The sequence below is a fragment of the Glycine max genome, chromosome 17 (assembly GCF_000004515.6).
Source record: "Glycine max cultivar Williams 82 chromosome 17, Glycine_max_v4.0, whole genome shotgun sequence".
Taxonomy (NCBI): domain Eukaryota; kingdom Viridiplantae; phylum Streptophyta; class Magnoliopsida; order Fabales; family Fabaceae; genus Glycine; species Glycine max.
The window spans coordinates 38,499,848-38,521,243 of record NC_038253.2 but is presented as its reverse complement, the minus strand read 5'-3'; the positions used below and the strand labels follow the sequence as shown (position 1 = coordinate 38,521,243).

At 34.6% G+C, this 21,396-nt stretch overlaps 2 protein-coding genes across 2 annotated transcripts; one reads left to right on the top strand and one right to left on the bottom strand.

The window, feature by feature from the left end:
• Positions 1-884: 884 nt before the first annotated feature.
• On the bottom strand, positions 885-7,277 carry LOC100784318 (vacuolar-processing enzyme). Its single transcript, XM_003550235.5, has 9 exons — positions 7,038-7,277; positions 5,611-5,775; positions 5,136-5,292; positions 4,131-4,216; positions 3,619-3,818; positions 3,278-3,326; positions 2,874-3,083; positions 2,114-2,320; positions 885-1,539 (listed from the first exon to the last, which is right to left on the bottom strand). Exons 1-9 carry the CDS (start codon positions 7,224-7,226, stop codon positions 1,357-1,359), a joined length of 1,446 nt encoding a protein of 481 aa, XP_003550283.1. The 5' UTR covers positions 7,227-7,277; the 3' UTR covers positions 885-1,356.
• Positions 7,278-18,259: 10,982 nt separating this feature from the next.
• LOC102668077 (uncharacterized) lies at positions 18,260-19,989 on the top strand. The gene is made up of 2 exons (XM_006601631.1): positions 18,260-18,724; positions 19,834-19,989. Exons 1-2 carry the CDS (start codon positions 18,260-18,262, stop codon positions 19,987-19,989), a joined length of 621 nt encoding a protein of 206 aa, XP_006601694.1.
• Positions 19,990-21,396: the final 1,407 nt, after the last annotated feature.

The window sequence follows — 21,396 nt, the reverse complement described above, 5'->3', positions numbered from 1 at the left end:
ATTTAAATATTTGTTGAATTTTAGAGAATGACAAAGTTGTTACTATCATTTTTCTTTCCCAATTTTTAGATATATTTCTGATTGTTGTGGTATGTGCATGGGAACATTACAATATTTTTCACAACTAATTGTTTTACTCGATAAATACAAAAAATCATATATTTAAAATACATTAAATATACTTATGTTTTTTATTTAATAATAGGTCACCACTAAACGTGTGAATTAATTGGTTAGAAGTTATTTTAATATAATTAATGATCTCAAATTTAAATCATGAATATGCAACTCGGTTAGATTCCTTATAAAAAATTTCTCTTGTTTCATAAAAAAAGAAGATTAGTAAAACGTGACCTTACTCTTTTATCAATTGCGATTTACTTTTGGGGCAGTCACTTATTAAAATGCACACACTCGTGTAAGTTTTGGGATCTAACACGTTTAAAATGAGATCCTATTTTTAGAGCTTATGATCCTCTGTCCTTTTACTTCTGTTGTTCTACGATTCTATTGCCCCCCTGCCTCCCCTTTTCTTTTCATAAGATAAATGTTAGGTTAGAACGTTTGATCCCTTATATATTATGATGCACATAAGAGAACCTCTTATGATAATGATTTCAATAAAATTTGAATGCAAGTCTGTTTCGAGATATATTTTAAAATTTTGACTAAGTTTATACTATAACTCAATTCGGAAAAATACACCAAGATAACTATTCTTATTTAATTTTAATGCCATGCTTTTAAGTTGTCCTTGAAATAAAAATTATCACCAACTTTAGATAAACAAAAGCATCAACAAAATAATCACAACTAATAGAATAGTCGTACTTTATCCTAATGACTCTGTTGTAAAGGTACCAAAGCATAGTTGAGTCCCAATATTTTACAAATAATAAATACAATGTCGCCATTAATATTAAACAATAACTTTGACATCATAAATTCTTCCAAAATAATTATACAAAAGTGACAAGGGAAAACCCGATCTGCCAGTTGCCTACTGAATAAAAACACACATCATTACTATGTGTTGGCATACACGCATGACCTTGTGCCTTGTCATGAGTGAATATTCCAAAGCAATTGGTCCTTTATGCCTCCTTAATCCTTATGCCACAAAATGCTATCATCCCTTGAAAGTTGTAATTGCTTCTTCAGAAATAGATTTATACAAAGGTAGTTGCAATATCTATTTGCCAAACTAAAAATGTAAAGACCCTTCTTCCCAATCCTAGTAGTGTCCCAATTGTATTTACAAAGGCGGGACAAAATATGTATATACAAGTACAATCATATAGCATAATGTAACAATAATCATACTTTGGTCTTTACTGGTGCACATTACAGGAATTATTATGCACTGAAACCCCTTTGCAGAGAACTCCAAGGATTGGAAGGAATAGAGACACAAGCTTGTGCAGAGGCCTCAGCCATTTGCTCATTCTTTATCCCTACATTGCAGATGTTTGCAAAGGACCTCATATGTTTCATGCCATACTGAGACAAGGATCCACAATGTGTCTCAAAAGTCCTCACCTGCATTCAAAATAGATTAAACGGTGAAGCATTTTGTCATAAACCAAGGTGAACAAGAGATGCTATACTGAAATCAAGAAAAGAGTGTCAATTCCATGTTCTAGTTCAACAATGTTTGCCCTTGTTAAGGTCTCACAATAATCTTTGCCCTTGTTCATGTGTAAAGAGGTCATTATGCAATTAGAATCCATCACAAAGCTCAACTTCATCATTGTTTCAAGGATCAAGCCAATAAGCAATGAATCTAATTCTATTATACTATATTTTTAGAGTAAATAATATATGCGCCAACAGCACAGAGAGTTTTTACGCGGTTAATCAATTAAAAATTATCATATACAATAATTTTATTGACTTTTATAATATAATAATTATGTTAAAGTCATCTTTGACATAATTTTTTTTATCAATTCACAGTGTAAAAGTTTTTATAATAATTATTTTTAAGTCATCTTTGAGATAACTTTTTATCAATTGACAGTGTAAAAAATTTTACACTGTTCAGAGATAGATCTTAAGCTCATTTTTATACGAAAAGTCTATCTATCATATGGCTTCAGAACAAAAATGATACCATGGTTTTAAGGCAGTGCCAATCATCAACAAGTGCCGATCCTGCCGGTCTAACAGCGTTGAGTACTTCTGGACCCTTTTCAATACCAAATAAAAGCTTCCCAATAAGTTTTACACTGTTGTCTACATGCATTCTATGAGACATTGCTTCCAAAACTTGTTTCTGAGCTGCATTTTTCCTGAGAGAACCCTCAGGAGCTTTGCGGAACTGGCAATAAACAGTGAAGACAGAGTCAAGAAGATATACATATACAATATAATGAATATATAATAAGCAAAATTTAATGACCCACTTAATAAAATGTGGCATCAGATTGCAAGCTTTATTTTCTTGTAGTTTTAGCATTTGGTGCCAAACATCCAAGGGAAAAGAGGGTTACTTGCTAGCAACTCCTCCATGTTTCAATAGCAACAAGGCATGAGATGTACATAACTTTCCAAATCTATCGATTTTACTTCCTCATATGTGATATCTTACTAGTTAAGTTCTACTGCATACAAATACTCAAAATATCTGGTCATAACTCTTCTACTTTACTCTCAACACTGGGGAACATTAATTTTTTTATCCATAGAAATTAAACTTAGGTATCGGGGAGTTCACGACAACTCAGACACACTACTCAACTAATTTAAGCAAACAATATGGTTTGTTCCCATTATCAGTTCATCACATATGTTCATTGGTTGTCACTGGTGATGACATGATCAAGCAATTAATCAATAACATAAAAATAACAGATATTGCACAAACAAGATACCTTATCCCAAAAATGGATGAGATCAGCATCACGTTGGTTGACTGGTTTTGAAGGTGACCATAAGGAGTTTTCGTCCACAAAAGTGAAATTATCATTAGCAGGATCTGTACCCAAATAATGGAAGAGAACATCACTGCTAAGCCGTACATCACCATACTGCATCACGTGAGAGCCATAGTATGAATCTCCAGATATAGTCCTCTCTTTAACCTGTAAGCACAAGAGTAAAGAAGACATCAGTCACACATTTCTTAACACAATGTTTCACCCATAAAATTAAACCAAGAGTTAAATTAAGAAAAACAATCTCACTTGTAACTAAGCAATCAAGCTATTGAATTATATTCTTCAATTTATATCCATTTAATTTAAAAAATTAAATCAAGTTAGCAACAATAACTTACCAATTTATATTGTTGATGCAGAGTTTCTGTTCGTAAATTGTGTCTGTCACTGCTCACAAGTAAAGAAAATTAACATTAATCCCTAAAAAATTTACATTACTTATATAAAATAAAATTCTTCTGATCTAACAAAAAAATAGTAAGTGCAAAAATAAATATAATTTTACTATAAAAAGCTTTCAATGTACAAACAATTAGTATATACAACTCTTATAGAGACAGACACAATACAGCAGTCACAGGCATTGAACTACTCCATTGTGATTGCATGGATCATGAGTATATAAGTATCATCACATATTCACATAAATCTCATTTATGATTACTTATTATGCACATACCTGTCTTCCATCCAAGCAACACTGTACAGATCACCCAAGCAGGTTGAATATTCTGGGGGAGGACTAGGATACTCCCCAGGGCAATATGTTCCCCAACTACTTTCTTCTGCATTGGAAGCTGTGGTTGCATAAATATTGATATCTTCGGGAAGAAGACCTTCAAAGATACTCCCAGATTCACATGCCTCCAGATAAAATACCTGCATTACCATCATGTAAATCCAAATATAATTTAGTGTGGGGTCAATTTAGCTTATTTTGTGTTCAAAACAGCTTATAACCATAGCCCCCAAAAGCTTTGTGAGAGAGCTTTTGGGAGGAAAAATTAGTTACCTAAAAAATAATCAAATCCAAACATGATACTACCACCGGTCCTTATTATAAGTAATAAGTGTAGTGTAAAAATACATTACACTTGTTGCTTATAATAGGGACCAGAGGTAGTATTATTAAACAGCTTAAACAGGATTGGTACCAAAATTAAGAAGAGGATAACTATATTAGTGACTTACTAGGTTTTTATACGTTCCAGAAGCATGTTTTTTCTTCAAGACTTCAATCAGATCATCCGCATATAAGTAAGGACCAGCAGGCATCCCTAAAATCCATTCCCATGTCCCAAAACAAGAAATAGAGCAGATATTAATATTATTGGTAGGAAGATTCACTTTGTCATGTAATGATCCAATAGAAATGTTGACAGAAGAAATAATGGTCAAAAGACAAATTGGATAGCAAAAACACTGAAGACCACATATCCCACCCCTCTCTCCCTCTTCTTTTCTCCTTTTCCTCTGGTAACTGTAATTTACCCTTCATGTTATCCACATGTATTGAAAAAGAACTCAAAAAAGAAATACAGACAGGCCATTACTGAATCATGGGACATAAAAAAGTCTCTAGAAAAGAGTGACAATATGATAATGGATAAATAGGACTATAAAACTACAATGCATGATTTTCATCTCAGTACGTAATAAAAGTTGTATTAGACATGATGAATGTATAGTATAACCATTTGTTGAATAGACATTTAGATCATAAGCTAATGTAATCAGTTCACAAATATGTGATAGTCCAGCTATGATGCATTGATGCATAACACCTAGTTTCCCTTTAACCCTTATTCCTTTTGAAAATACAGAATTACAAAAAAAATATTAGAGATAATAAAAAATTCTAACAAACAGAAGGTAGTTTTGAAATATATCATCCTCTTTAGATACATCATTGATTTGTATGCAATTTTCACTTTATTGTGCGATTCTATCCAATACCACAGAACACAAACACCACTTTGAGGAAATCATAGCTGACACTGAAATATTTAGAGGTTTCATTCTACTCATGCATAATCAAGAAAATGTAAACACAATCAATCAAACAACGATAGTAGACACACTATTTGTCAGTAACAACCTCAATCAAGGCCTATACCATACTGAAACCCGTATAAACCATAATCCAATCCATGACTTTGATCAAAATTTTCAGTGAAAGAATTTAGAGCTACTAACCGAGCACCCCTGGACCTCCATGGTCAGTATAGTATACAAATATATGATCATCAGGTCCACTGTCCACAACCTTCCCACTGCCACCAGTAAGTGCCGACTTGTTTCCAAGTAAAGCAGCAAAAAAGTTACCAACAGTAACATCTTCGCCGGTGTAATCCTGCCATAAAACAATTCATATTAGAACCTATCAAACTTGAAAACAAATTACACTTGGACCCTCTAAGTTTTTTTCATAATACACATAACACCCTTTTATTTTTGAAAACATTACATTAACACCCTCATATGTTTGAAGGCGTTACACCGACACCCTCTTATATATTACACTAACACCCCTTACAAGAAAGGTTTTTGTAATGGTTAAAAAAACAAAAGTGTTTGTGTAATTTCACAAAACCTCAAAAATGATTGGGGTAATTTACTCAACTTGAAATAGCAATAAAATACGGGATGTTAAAAAACTAACATAACTTACCTTTGGAACTCCTTCATAAACATCACCTCCATCTGGTTTGTTAATGATGACTCCAGGCCTTGGGTTTTCCCCATTGAATGCAATGTCATCATACATAAAAACAATAATATTTTCTTCTTTCAGGCCACCTTTCCTTAGTATTTGATAGGCGTGACAAACATCAGCCTGATAGAACAACAAAGACTTAACATTAAAACTAAACAATTAAAATACATACATATAATGTTGAATTAAATTATTAAGGTGTCAATCATTTTCAATTTTGTCAGAGATAACTTTGTAGATGATTTTACGTAAAAAGACTATATATTATTGCAATCGTTTTCATACTGGGGACGAATTGATATTGATTGAGTGTTGTGTACGGGATCAATAATATATTTTCTTCTAATCACAGTTTTTCTACCCTACTATGCATATGGTCCTTACATATATATCTGTACGTAACTTTTCAAAAACAATAGATGTCAACATATAAGAATAAGAATAATATATAAAGTAAGGGAGATAGTTGCAACTTTTTAAGAACAAGTGGACAAGTGTGTAACTATTCCTATATTTTAACTTTAAATTAAAACCCAACAGCTAAGGTTGGTATTTTCCAGTACATCTGCTGGTTATAACAATAAGCTAGCAAGAACCGAAAGAACAAGTTCTTAGCCAAGCTGAATGACTCAAACGCAGAAACATGCTACGATATGCATGTCTCACTTCTCTCCACCATGTTTCTATACACCATCACCACAAGGAAGAAAGAGAGTACTCTAAATCATTAAAGCAAAAAGTAATAATAATATTACGAGTTTAATGACTATATATTATTAATGTAAAGTGCTGTTATTTATAAGATTTGTGATTGAATGATAGTATTTTGTATTGCTGGCGCATATATTATTTTATCTATAAATAATAATAAAAAATTGAAATTGTGAGGAATTATATGTGTACGTTTTAATTTGAATATACTTAAAGTAACCGGATTTTCATATAACAGAAAATTGTTATATTTTGTAATAATTAATTGTGGCTAAGAACACCCCCTCTATTCAAAAAAATACCCGCTGAAGAGTCCTAATCTCGGTTAAGACCTGACGTGACCAAAGGGAGTCACACCTATTTATTCAGCATGCTTTCTAGAAATTGTTATCATTAGGTATTTAGGTCCAAATATCAGAGGTCCACTTGTGCTCAATCAGATAGTTTCACAGTTTCTTGAATATCAAGTCTGACAGGTGTGGACGTTTATTCAGTTGGATGATTTATATTTAGATGATTTTTTTTTTAATTTTATTTTCTATTACTATGATATTGATAAAAGTTAATTTCTTCTTTTAATCATATTTTTTTTTTCTACAAGATTAGAACCCCAGAACTTATTTAAGAAATCAAAGATATAAAAATTGAAGTGTCATGTGTATGAGATGGACCTGATGTCTGTAATTCCAGTAGCCATTGGAACCGGCGAGGAGGACGGCCCAGCGGGTGCCCTGGACGTTGTCATCGTTATCGGTTTCGGAGGGCAGTCGGAGAAAGTCTCCGGCGAGGTGAGGGCGGGCGGAGACGAGGGTGGCGAAGGGTATGAGAAGGAGGAGCGTGGGAAGAAGAAGAGTGGCCATATGGAGAGTGTAGAGTGAATGAGTTGGGAAGGGGGAAGTGGATTAAATAGAGAAACAATAATTATGGTATTAGGTGGGAATTTAGATGAGAGGTTGGAGTGGCGTGTGGGGTAGGAATTGGATACTTTCCTAATTCTTGGTTACGTTCATTGCGAAGTTTCATTTGTAGGACCACCTTGCCTTTTTCGCTGACGTTTTCGATAGCACTTCATGAATCATGATCCTCCTCCATTCTACCTATCTTACTCTCCTCCTAAATGGTTAAAAACTTGCCAATAATTTACACTATAAATAAATAAGGATATTGTATCGTGTGGTTCATTTGAATGGTATTCGATTTCATATTTTTTTAACAAAAGTCTCACATTTAAATCTTATAAATATAAAAAGTTTAAGTAATAAAATGGGTTGATTTATCCCGCCTCATCAACCCGAAAAAATAGGTCAATTCTCTCACTCTCATAAGATTCTTTATTTTTTTTAGATTTACTCGTTCATATGTCAAAACTAAATTATTAAAAAATAATAATAATAACTATATTTTAATTGATTTTGTATTTTATAAATATTAAATAATAAATATTTACTAAAAAATTTAATATATTACCTTAAATTTTGAATGATAATTTATTTCGACAAAAAATAAAATAATTAAAATTAATAAACATATGTATAAAATATTAAAATATATATTAACTTTTTTTAATAAAAAAACACTTTGATGGGTTGACCTGTTCCATTTTTTTTTCCTTAACCCATTTTTTTATAGGCTACAAAGTGTGAGTTGAAGTAAGTTGGTAAGTTGAAAACCCTACTCCCAATCTGTCAAAAATAGAATGGGTCAAAATAAATTGGTTTGATGGGTCTAACTCATTTTATCATCCTAGTAAAAAAAATGGTTAAAAAAAAAAATCTTATTAAAGATAATTAATTTCCCAATAAAAATTAGTCATCGATAAAATTATCAATACTTCTAACCACAATAATACGGTTACTAAAGAAAATAAGGAAATTCTCTATATAAGATCTAGGGGCCTTAGAATCATAGATCAAACTAATTTGTGTCTCTTCACTCTTATCCTATAGACGAGTGAATGTAATAGGTGACAAGAAATTCCCAATACAATATCAATCCTACTATAAAGAACCTTACAAAGATAATCATTATCATTACAAAGATAAGTTAAATAAGTATAAATTTATACTATTAATTTGAAGCACCAAACAACACGAAATATATGTTTATAGTTTAAAAGAAATCTTAGAAAAAACTTATCAACTAATTCATAAATTTATACATAAAAATAAATAATAGTTTAATTTTCTTAAATAAAATTTGAAACAAATTTAATATAAGATAAGTTAAAATAATATTAACTATTCTCTATTAGACTGTTATTATTATATATAAATTATTTAATTAAGTAATATATTTTAATTTTATATATATATATATATATATATATATATATGTGTGTGTGTGTCATGTGCAAGATGGGTAGGTTTTATAGTATTCATACTTATCTTATCCTCTGGCTTAATAAACGGATAATTACTCTTTCCACTTGTGAATATTTCTAGGATTTGAATCTATTTTATCATCCCTAAGTCTAAGATTTAACTATAGTAAACTAAAAAAAAATAATGTGCATTTGTTGGTTTAATCCTCAATTTTAATCCCAGCTAATATACAGTTTTTCACCTGGCAGCTAAGACACCAAGCCTTGAGAGGGTGTCTGGTTTGTGGGGATATTGAGGAGTCTACCCTTCATTGTCTGTTTGAATGCCCTAGGGCTGCTCAGCTTTGGTGTAACGTGGCTTGTTGCCCCCCTCTTCACATGCTTGCTGTGACTGGCTTTGTGAAATTTGGTGGTTTAGTCAAATAAAAATCACTATTTTTTTTATAAAGTTTTTAAAATATAAAAAACAAAAATCTCTAATAATACAATTTCTTAATTGATGATTTCAGAAAAAAAATATTAATTGATATTATAATAAAACTCTACTTGCAATAAAACTTTCTATGTAAAAAAAAAATCAATGAATTTATCTCATATAAAAAATACTTGTAATTCAGACTAAAGTCTTCATATTGTGTTTTTCTTGGTGAATCCAAAAATAGAAAAGTACGAATGTTTATTTAAGAATTAATCTTTTCTAATAGATACTCTTTGCATATACATGCACTTAGATCCATTAACCACTTAAGGACATGTATACCATTTGATTAACTCACCAATCAATCAAAAGATATAACTTTTGGAGTGCTTCTCTATTGCCTGTTGGCTGTTGGCTGTTGCTTTCTGCATTATTGACATTTCAATAGATATTTATCTGTTTTAGTGGAATCTATTGCATTTATTTTCATTGTCTATTTTGGATGGGACTTTTGAATTTGAATTTGAATCTGAATCTGAATCTGAATATGAATCTTTAAACAACGTAGACTGGTCCGCAACCACAACATAGGAGATATTTTTATAAACTAGCTCTCTCTCTCTCTCTATATATATATATATTATAGACATAATGCTACTTCACGAATTAATAATTGATCATTTTCCTTCTCCAAAATATTTCTTTTACGTAACGGGTACTAATAATAAATATTGGTTATCGATTAATTTCTTTTCCCTTTTTCATATTTTAATATAAGTTTTTTAAAACTTAAAATTTTTGTTAGTTTGAAATCAGGATTACTTTAAACCATTAAGTAACAATCGAATCTACCTCAATTAATTAAACATGATTTGTAAGTGTTGCAAAATCTTTAATATTATGTTAAATTTTTATGGATAAAAAAAAGATTAAATTTTTTAATATTTAAATTTTTGAAAAAAATAATTTAATATTTTCTCTGAATAACTTAATTTTTTAATTTGGATAAATAGTCATTTTAATTATTAAATGTGCAATTTGATAATAACTTAATCTTTGAAAGAATAAATTTTTCTATCATAATTCATGAATGTATAAAAAATACAATAATTAGATAAAAGTATTTTATCTTTAAATTATAATGTTTATGAACCAATTTTACATTAGCTTATAATTTTTTTACAACCAATTTGATCTAATTGCTACAAATCTTACACATTTTGAGAAAATGAAATTTTTTATTTTTTTAGAATTAAATTACAAAATAGTCATATATCCTTCTTAATTATTTAAAAAGAATTTCACTGTTGAGATCATAGGAATTGTTATGTCTCAGATAAGTTTCACGTTAGTTGCAATAACTAAAAAAAAACTAAAAATATTCGCCTAATGCTGTTTGAATATTCTACTAAGTATTTTTTTTTCTATAAGCTCTTGAAAATGTTCAATTATTGTTATTTTTTTCTATAATACTATTATTGTCCAATTATTTTTAATACTATTGTTATCTTCCATTGTGGGAGAGTGTTTTAGAACTGTCAGCTTTTTAAATAAAAAAATCAATGAATGACATTTTTTTTATCCTTTTCTAATATATGTTTTCTTCCCCTTTTTTTAACCCTCTTTCTATAGCACCTAACATATGGCAATCCTATAGTTCTAAATGGAGAAAGGGGAAGGGGAAGAGGAAGAGCAAAATGCCACATGGTGCCACAAATGCTCTTGCTCATCAATGTCAACAATCTATAAATGAATAAAAGTGTCAAAATAAAATCTTACATTGGATAAAAATAAATGAGTTGAATAACTTATAAGTGAGAAAGATTCATAAATTAATACCTTAAATTTTTTATTTGAAGTATAATGTTAAGTTCACTTGTATGATTTGTTTGTGATTAAATTTTTTTCATACTTTTATTCCTTTCGAATCCTCAACAAGAAGGAAAATAATAAAATAAAAATAATTAATAACAAAATAAAGAATATGTATTCTACTTAAAAAAATTTGATAAAATAAAAAATACTTTATTTACATCCTTATTTACTTCATTGATATATTATTTTCTCATCACCTATACTAATAAATGACAAGAAAAATCTAATTTAGTGTGTCATATATCAAATAAGTAAAATTAGGATTGACAAACCACAAAAGGATCTAAATAAGAAATTAGTCCACTTACAACTTTATGTCCATCAAGTTAGTTATGTCCATCAAGTACCATCAAAATTTTCCATTTCATCCTTATCCCATTTGTGTCAATGAAAGAAAAAGAAATATGAAGAGAATATATATAAAAATTAGTCACCATCTTATGAAATATATGAAGAATAAAGTTTTGAACTCATTAAAGAATACAACTTAACTCCTTTAAAAAAAAAAGAATACAACCTACAATTTTTCATGTTTAACAGCAGCTCAGACAAATAACAGATCAATAAAAATGTTTAGACTTAGAATGCAAATGTTTAGCAGCATCTTCTAGTAGTTTTCATTCCTACCCTATTTCATATCCTTTTAAACCTTTTCATATACTTACACTTTTCTTAATTGAAAAAAAAAAAAAAAAATATATATATATATATATATATATATATATATATATATCCGTTCTTTATTTTATATATTATATTTATACATTAATATGTTTTATTTATAAAAATTACTAATTTAATTAATAAAGCAACTGGGAAGGTACAGAAAAAATAGGTATATGTTTTAGAATTTAATTTATCAATTAGAAATGATCTTAAATATATAATATTTTTAATGAATTATAATAAAAAAATGATATTTTTAATTATATGACAACTTTTATTGGAATTAGTGTAAATTTTAAGTGTTTAATTTATAGTAAAATATTCTATAAGAATTCATCTTATTAGCATTAGTGAAAAAGATGACAAGATAACATAATTAAATTATATTAAATTTTGTATTAAAATTTTTAATACCAACCGAATATAAAAATTAAATTCAAATCTAAAATGTTAATTTTTTTAGATAAAATATTGAATTGTTTAAAACTTAATTTTTAAGCTAAAAAATGATGATAGTACGCAAAATCTTTACTGTATGAGTTACAATTTTCAAACTATTTTCTCATTTCATTTTTTAACACCATGATTATAACTAATTAACGCTAAAGCATTGAGGAGGTATGCGTAATTACGCTAAGTCGGCGATATCAACACAGAGCGGCGGCATCAATTGAAAGACTGAGATATATAATACAGAGAGACAGGGCTAGGTAGAGATTATTAGAGTTGTGGCGTGTTTTCCTATGGAGAATGGGGAGAACATTCTATAAGCTATCTTCCAAGTGTTTTGATATTGTGAGTAATATGAATGGAATTTCTGATGAGTTAAAAATTTTATGATTCTCGTCCCTAGAAATGTCTTTTTATTTTATAAGGGTCTGTTTGTTTCCTGTGAAAACCATGATTGCCACTTATGTTGCAACTGGCAAGGATATGAGCACGGGATAGGGGGATAGGGGTAAGTTGATTGAGCATACTGAGATGAGTTTGATTTTCTGGTGATATTTATGGAGAAAATTTTGTTGGAAGAGACAAAACTCAATCCTATCATATTTATGCATGATTACTTTTATGACTTTTCTCGTAAGAATACCTAAAGAAGAAAATAAATATACAATTTTATATAACCATAACTAGATTGTATAAATGACTAATAAGCACAACTTCATAAGAAAAGATAGAGGATGGTTGTGAAATTTCAATGCAATGGATTCAAGTTAGGAAATTGCAGCACCATACACGACCAATCATTCCTTTGGGATTTGGTTTCAAGTTCTACTTATCTTTTAAGGAATCAAATTATCAAAGCTTATTTTTTCCAACATTTGACCTAGGACTTAGGAGTATCTACGAGTACCCAACAACATAAATACAGTCACCTACTCAGTACAGTATGTGTACAGTATGACTTTAGGAGTACTTGAGTTATGCCACAGGTAACATTGAGCAGAGTTGATTTAGGATTAAGAGAAAATTATTGTCCTTTTCAAAAATGTAAAATTGATTCTAGATATACAACCCAAACATTTTTTAAAAGTATACTCATGTTTATGCTTGAAAAATAATTCTACTTTATCATCCAAACAGAAACCAATTATTCTAAACTCACTTTTAAATTTCATTTCTAACCGCAAATCAATTTTTTTAACATATTCTTTAGACATCAATTTTACTAAAGTTTAAATCATACAGACCCAAAATTAACCAAACACGTGATTAATATGCACTGGCCATTTTCTCATGGCTAAAGTGATTCTTCAATGGAATCACATCCCCCCCTGGTTTCTCTACAGCAGTTGCACCTACAGTAGGAGAGGAAAAAAAAATAGGGTTCTAGTGGGACCCACTTGATTAATGGGGCTAACCTAGATTTTTCTCTCTCATTGCTATATGGTACACTGGCTAAAGCGGATCCACGTTATCATTGAATTGAAGCATAGTTCATTGCTCTTACCTTATCCATGTAAATAATGAAAGGCCAAGTGCATGAGGCTCCCATCTAATGGGGAAAGTGAAAGATAGATGTATGCAACCTTTGCAAGTTGGGTATTGGAGCCCCCTATCATGCATTGCAATGTTGCTTTCATGTTGAAAGCTTGTTTTCTTTTTACTTGGTCTATACAACTTTCAATGAAATGTCATGGTTGTTTTCTTTTTAGGTTTCTATCATCGTTGGCTGGCCATAATGGTTCTCTACACCATCAATTCAGTGCTATTGATACTTTTATGGATATTCATATTCTTGGCTTGTCACCGGCTCTCTAGCCTCTCTTTCTTTAATCTCCATCAAGAATGTAAATTGCTGTATTTTGAAATAAATTGTTCCTTTTTTTATTTGTTTCTTTTTTATATCTTCCTAACTCAAACAGAGATGTGGCTTCTGCTTGTCTATTGTAAGGGAATGTGAGAGTTGATATTTGATAGCAACCCAGAAACGAGACCCAAAAGGAGAATCAGAGCACCTACCTACCTGAAGGACTTCACTAGCCGTTAACAACCGTTGAAAGGAGCCATGATGAGCTGGAATTGCTGAGCTAGATATCAGGGGAATAGCCATTGATCCTTATCTGCCATTACTAAGAATATTTCCTTTCTGTTAGGATCTGTCCACACAAAAATACAAATTCTGTTATTGTAACTTCATTATAAATACCCATTTAATGAAAGAAGGCAGATGAACATTTCAAATTCAATACTTATCTTCTTATTTTCGTGCTTGGGAGGTCTGGCCCTCGAAGTCCAGTGAGTGATTATTGATCAATCATAACATTTTGACTACCCATCAGATGAGCCTTAGTGAAAGCCTCCAAACCATGACCCACAAATTAGATACCCTAATCACCACCCTTTCTACCTCCAAATCCCTTGATTCCTTGCCCACCTCTTTTCCTCATAACCCATCACCTTCACCTTCTGCTTCCCAACCACCCCGCGTCAAACTTGATGTTCCCAGATTTGATGGTACGGACCCCTTAGGCTGGATATTCAAAATTACTCAGTTTTTTGAATATCACCATACCCCTGAACACGAGCGTTTGACCATCGCGTCCTTTTACATGGACGGACGTGCCTTGGCCTGGTACCAATGGATGGTCGGCAACGGCCAACTCTCGACTTGGGCAGGTTTCCTTCATGCTCTCCAAACAAGGTTCACGTCTTCACAATTTGACGACCCTACCGGAACCCTGTTTAAATTGACACAGCGCACCACCGTTGCAGCTTACCTTTCAGAGTTCGAAGATACCGCCAATCGCGTGGTGGGTCTTCCACCGCATTTTCTCCTCAGCTGTTTCGTTTCAGGACTGAATCCAGACATCCGCCGCGAGGTCCAAGCGTTACAACCATTAACGCTGGTCCAAGCGGCGGGCCTTGCCCGCTTGCAGGAAGAGAAACTTGTTGAGAACCGCCGCTCCTTCCGAAATCGGTCACCTTCCTTCTCGATGGTTCCACCAACCCCGATTTCTGTTCCCCCCTCACCACGCACCATCTCGGTACAGTCCCTCTCGCCGATGCCGTTGAAACGCCTGACGCCGGACGAACTGGCCTCTCGCAGGGAGCGAGGCCTCTGCTTCAAATGCGATGAACGCTATCATCGCGGCCACCGCTGCCAAGCTAGGGTTAATCTCCTAATTGTGGATGAGGAGGAGCGTTCTCCTAAAGAAGCTGTGCCTTTGGGCCTTTCACCCGAACCGCATCACCCGCATGACCCGAATGAAGCCCAACTTAATCTTCACTCTCTCACGGGTCCATTAGCACCAGAAACACTCCGTTTCTCAGGTTTAGTGGCTTCAAAACAGGTTTTAATCTTGGTGGATGGGGGTAGTACCCATAATTTCATCCAAGATGCCATGCTTCCAGAATTGGGCCTCTTTCCTAGTGACACCACACCCCTCACGGTCATGGTTGGTAATGGCCAATACCTCCATTGCAACCAAATTTGCACTGAGGTCTCAATAGTCATTCAAGGAATTCACTTCATCATTGACCTCCACGTCTTACCCTTATGTGGCGCGAACGTAGTCCTTGGGGTACAGTGGTTGTGGTCCCTGGGACCCATCCTCACTGACTACACCACTTTGTCAATGAAGTTCATGCATGAAGGCCGTACCATTGAACTCAAAGGAGATGACACCTCTGCCCTTCAACCATTGTCGGTTCCTCAAGCCCGACACCTGGTTCAAACCTATGATCCTAGTGCTTGCTACCTCCTCTCGGTTACTTCCCTCGAAACACCTTCGAACACCTCCACCTATCCCCCAGACATTCAATCCTTATTGACCAAATTTGCTTCCCTATTTCAACCTCCCCAGACTCTTCCACCCTCACGACCCACAGACCACCATATTCACCTTGTTCCTAACTCTGAGCCCGTGAATGTCCGCCCATATAGGTATCCACATTATCAAAAGGCCGAAATTGAGACTCAGGTCAGCTCCATGTTGCGAACCGGGATCATCAGGCCCAGTACAAGCCCATTTTCATCCCCTGTGCTATTGGTACGCAAGCATGATGGAACCTAGAGGTTCTGTGTTGATTACAGAGAACTCAATGCTCTAACGATCAAGGATCATTTTCCAATACCAGCAATAGACGAATTACTCGACGAGCTAGGAGGAGCAGCTTGGTTTTCAAAACTAGATCTACTACAGGGGTATCACCAGATCCTAATGTCGGAGGGTGACATCAGCAAAACAGCTTTCAGAACCCATCATGGGCATTTTGAATTCACGGTGATGCCTTTCGGGCTTTGTAACGCCCCTTCCTCCTTCCAAGCTACAATGAATACCATATTCCGCCCCTTCCTTCATCAATTCATAATTGTATTTTTTGATGACATTCTTATTTATAGTGCTACACTTGAAGATCACGTTTCCCATTTAGAACAAGCATTTCAGGTGTTATTGTAGGAGCATTTTGTTTTGAAATTCTCAAAATGCACCTTCGCTCAACCTCAAGTGGAGTACCTCGGTCACGTGGTGTCTTCTCGAGGAGTAGCACCTGTGTTAGCTAAGGTGCAGGCTATTCAGCAATGGTCAGAACCACGATCGGCGTGTGCACTCCGCAATTTTTTGGGGCTTGTAGGATTTTATAGAAGATTCATTCGTGGATATGCATCAATTGATGCGCCTTTAACCAAACTTCTCACATTTGAAGTTTTTCATTGGACTCCAGAAGCTGCTGCCGCGTTCACTACTCTCAAACAGATGCTGACTTCCTCCCCTGTCCTACGATTACCGGACTTCAATCTCCCCTTCACCGTAGAGACAGATGCGTCAGGAACGGGCATGGGCGCAGTTTTAAGTCAACAGGGTCACCCAGTTGCCTATTTCAGCAAAATGTTTCCCCCAAAACTCCTTCAGGCCTCTACTTACATTCGGGAGCTATTTGCAATCACGGTCGCCGTCAAGAGGTGGCGCCAGTACCTCCTTGGCTGGAGCTTCACAATTCTCACAGACCACAGAAGTTTAAAAGAGCTTCTTACTCAGGTGATTCAAACACTTGAGCAACAGAAGTACCTCGCGCGTCTCATGGGCTACGATTACAACATACAATATCGTTCCGGGAGTTCAAATGTTGTTGCTGACGTGTTGTCACGAGTGTCTGAACCAATTCCTGAGCTGTTTCTCTTGTTATCAGTGCCCTGTTTCACATTTTTGCAGGAACTCAAGGCCCAATTGGAGCAATGCCCAGACTACATTCAACTCCGACAAACCATTATAGCTCAACCTGATCAAAATCCTGATTTCTCAATCACCAAGGACTTCGTCCTTCACAAAGGCCGTATTTGGCTCCCTTCCACTATGCCCATTGTGAACACTCTGCTACAGGAGTACCATTGTACACCCACAAGGGGACATATGGGTGTCACAAAGACGCTGGCCAGACTAACAGAGAATTTTTATTGGCAAGGAATTCGCAAGGATGTGGAACGATTCGTTGCTTCATGTCTGGATTGTCAGCAGACGAAGTACGAAACACGCAAACCGACAGGACTGTTGTGTCCCTTGCCGGTGCCTTGTCGGCCGTGGGAGGACTTGTCCCTCGATTTCATCACGGGGCTGCCGACATTTCGAGGAAATACTTCCATCTTGGTCATTGTAGATCGATTCTCAAAAGGAATCCATCTGGGCATGCTCCCAACACATCATACGGCGTACACGGTGGCCATTCTCTTTATGGACCTTGTCGGAAAACTTCATGGGATGCCTCGGAGCTTAGTATTCGATCGCGACCCTCTGTTTCTCAGCAAATTTTGGCAAGAGCTTTTCCGCCTTAGTGGTACCAAGCTGCGCTTAAGCTCTGCATATCACCCACAATCAGACGGGCAAACAGAAGTCTTAAATCGGGTGATTGAACAGTATCTTCGAGCTTTTGTCCATAAGAGGCCTTCTTCATGGGGCAAACTGCTGGGTTGGGTGGAGTGGTCTTATAACACTTCCTGGAACTCAAGCTCTGGTCTCTCTCCATATGAGATCACATTCGGAAAGAAACCCTTTAATTTTCTGCAATATTTGGTAGGAGACTCTAATGTTGATGTTGTGGATACTATGCTCAAAGACCGTGAAGCTGTTTTCACTTAAATAAAAAAGAAGCTGGAAAAGGCTCAAAGTCGCATGAAGTACTTTGCAGATAAGAAGCGTCGTGAAGTTGAATACCAGGTGGGTGACATGGTCTTGGTCAAACTTCGACCACACCGGCAGGTTTCGATCTTGGGTCAAACAGGTGCTTATTCGAAGCTCAATAAAAGATTCTATGGGCCCTTTCGGGTCATAGAACGCATTGGGTCTACGGCCTACAAACTACAGTTACCAGAAGAAGCTAGGATACACCCCGTCTTCCACTGCTCTCTCTTGAAGTCGTACCATTCCACTGAGATGGATACCAGCCCTCACCCCAGCACTTTACCGATACTTTCGAACGATGACCATTTACTGATTCAACCACTGACTTTCTTAAATACTCGTCGAAACAAAGATTCTGCACTCGAAGTCCTTGTGCAGTGGCAGGGGCTTTCCCCAGATGATACTACCTGGGAAAATTGGGATCAGTTGCGAGCTGATTACCACCTTGAGGACAAGGTGCTTCCGGAAGCAGTGAGGAATGATAGCAACCTAGAAACGAGACCCAAAAGGAGAATCAGAGCACCTACCTACCTGAAGGACTTCACTAGCCGTTAACAACCGTTGAAAGGAGCCATGATGAGCTGGAATTGCTGAGCTGGATATCAGGGGAATAGCCCTTGATCCTTATCTGCCATTACTAAGAATATTCCCTTTCTGTTAGGATCTGTCCACACAAAAATACAAATTCTGTTATTGTAATTTCATTATAAATACTCATTTAATGAAAGAAGGCAGATGAACATTTCGAATTCAATACTTATCTTCTTATTTTCGTGCTTGGGAGGTCTGGCCCTCGAAGTCCAGTGATTGATTATTGATCAATCATAACAATATTCTACTTGATTTGGATCAGCCTTGAGCTGATTATGCTTATCCACTCTTCATTGCACCATACAACCATTCATGATTCTGATGTGTACAATGTTGTATCTAACATTGCAGATTTAATCTGAGCTTTGATGTTCCTGGCTGATGAACCAGTTCCATTATTTAATTGTTTTGAAGGTTGATATCTATTTCTTCTCTTTATCTTGCTCTCCTAAATGGAGCAGCTGACAAAGTCAGAGCCAAAATTGGATCTCTCTAGATATGCATAACATTATTTTACTGAGGGCTATCTAAATTTCATATGGCAGGATCTTTATTTCATAACATTGTAGTTGTATCATTCTTTAGTTTCTTCTATATAGCCGAATAGCTCAAGGGAAAATTGGTGAATTAAAGATAATATGTTGGTTTTGAACATGCTAGGTATCATCAAGCATTTTCCTTATGACCAGGAGGGCCACAATATAACTCATAGCAACTCTCCGGGATCTCTGCATTTGTTTCTACTGTTTTCATTTTGATTTAATGAATGAGATTGTTTGCTGCTTATACTCTTTATGAATCGCAGTGGATGATGTACATTATTTCTGTATTATTTATAAATGAGATATTGCTGACTTGAATCTCATAATGAATGGACTTGTTTTATATTTTTAATTGTTTTCGGTATTCTTTTCCTATCTGTCCCATTTGATACACATGTCATAAACTTGAATAATCAAGTGTGAAAGTCACAGGTGGAGGCTATACAGGCTTGTGGAGGCCAGAAGACTGTTGATGGTAGGCGATTTCGAACAGGGGGTGGTGTATTGTGGAGTATCATTAAGGTTCGAGAACCAAATGCTTACAAAGAGATAATGAATAAGGCAAAGGAGTTTGAGGAGTGTGATTGACCTTTCTGTTTTTAGTGCTTAAGCACTTCTCTTTCTATATTTATGTTCCTTGTATTCAATGGAACGGTGGAGTTTGTTATGGATGCACCTACCGTCTAGAACTTGAGCAAGGGGTTTGAAATTGTTATTTGTGACCCTATGATGAAGGTAGTGAATCTAGTCGTATACAAGGAAAGGGATATTCAGAACTGCATTAACTCTATGTGGTGGGAGGAGAAAGTAGGTGACAAGAAGAATCGAATTTCGGTTAGAGGGGACTGATTAATAAGTGATGGGCAAAGGGAGGATGATAAGGAAGACATTCAGTGAGTTTGGATTGGAAGAAATGTTACTCTTTTCTTTCTTTTTCAGTTCATATAGTGAGAGGTATATATAAATATAGGTCTTCCCCTAACCAAGGTCATTCATATCATCATATCATCATTTGCTTTGTAATAATTAGTTTCTCGTTTATAATAATGCAAAAGCAATTCAGGCAGCCAAATGTGAAGCAACCACTTGCGCAAAAGAAAGAGGATTCTTCTCAAGGGGATGGTAGCTCTAGATTGTTGGAGTACAAGTGTGAGATGAAATCTCACGATAGAAGTGGAAAGGTTGAGCACCATAAAGTGAGTAGAAGACCCATAAACTTGAGTCTTAAGATTTTGGGTTAAAGTGTGGTGTCAAGTTTTCTTATGCGATTACTTATGACTCATTGATGTAAATCTCTCTGGTCTTTACTCCCCTTGAATTCCCAACATACATTTGCTAGCGGTCATCAGGTTCATGACAGATTAAGGATACCTGTTTCCTGACAAAGAGACCTTCATCCTGTCACAGTTTTTTTTTTCTCTCATCATAGATTGCAGTCTGCTGATGCAACACTTCCTCATTCTCCATTTTCACATCTTACATTGCAGCCTTCTTTATAAAGTTCTCTCTCATTTTTGCTCTTTCACCCTTGCTTCTTCATCTGCCTGCGAAACAAGTTCACAGATGGAGCGGTATTTTCTATTTGAATTTTGTTGGGAAGGATTTTGTCATTTGTGTTGAAAGGAGGGGTATTTACTATCATAGCATAAGCTTTCTGATACACTTAAATGATAATAGAAAATATTATAATGAAAGTTATATTGTTGGTCGAAAGTGTCTGATTAGTATCTTATGAAGAGTTGCATTAGTTTCTTATGGATTATGAATCGGGAATTATTTCTTTCCAGCTGAATCCTCCCAGAGTTTCACTTAAAAAGTAAGAATTTAAGATTATAGAAGCGATGTGGGAGACTTTGGTCATGCCCAATTTTGGATGAAGTAAATAACCAAATTTAATCATCGATAGTGTTAGCTTCTGGAAGATAAAATCATCATTTAAGTCCACAAAATATGCACTTTACTGTCAAGTCAAATTAATTCTTTAGTTAAGTGTGA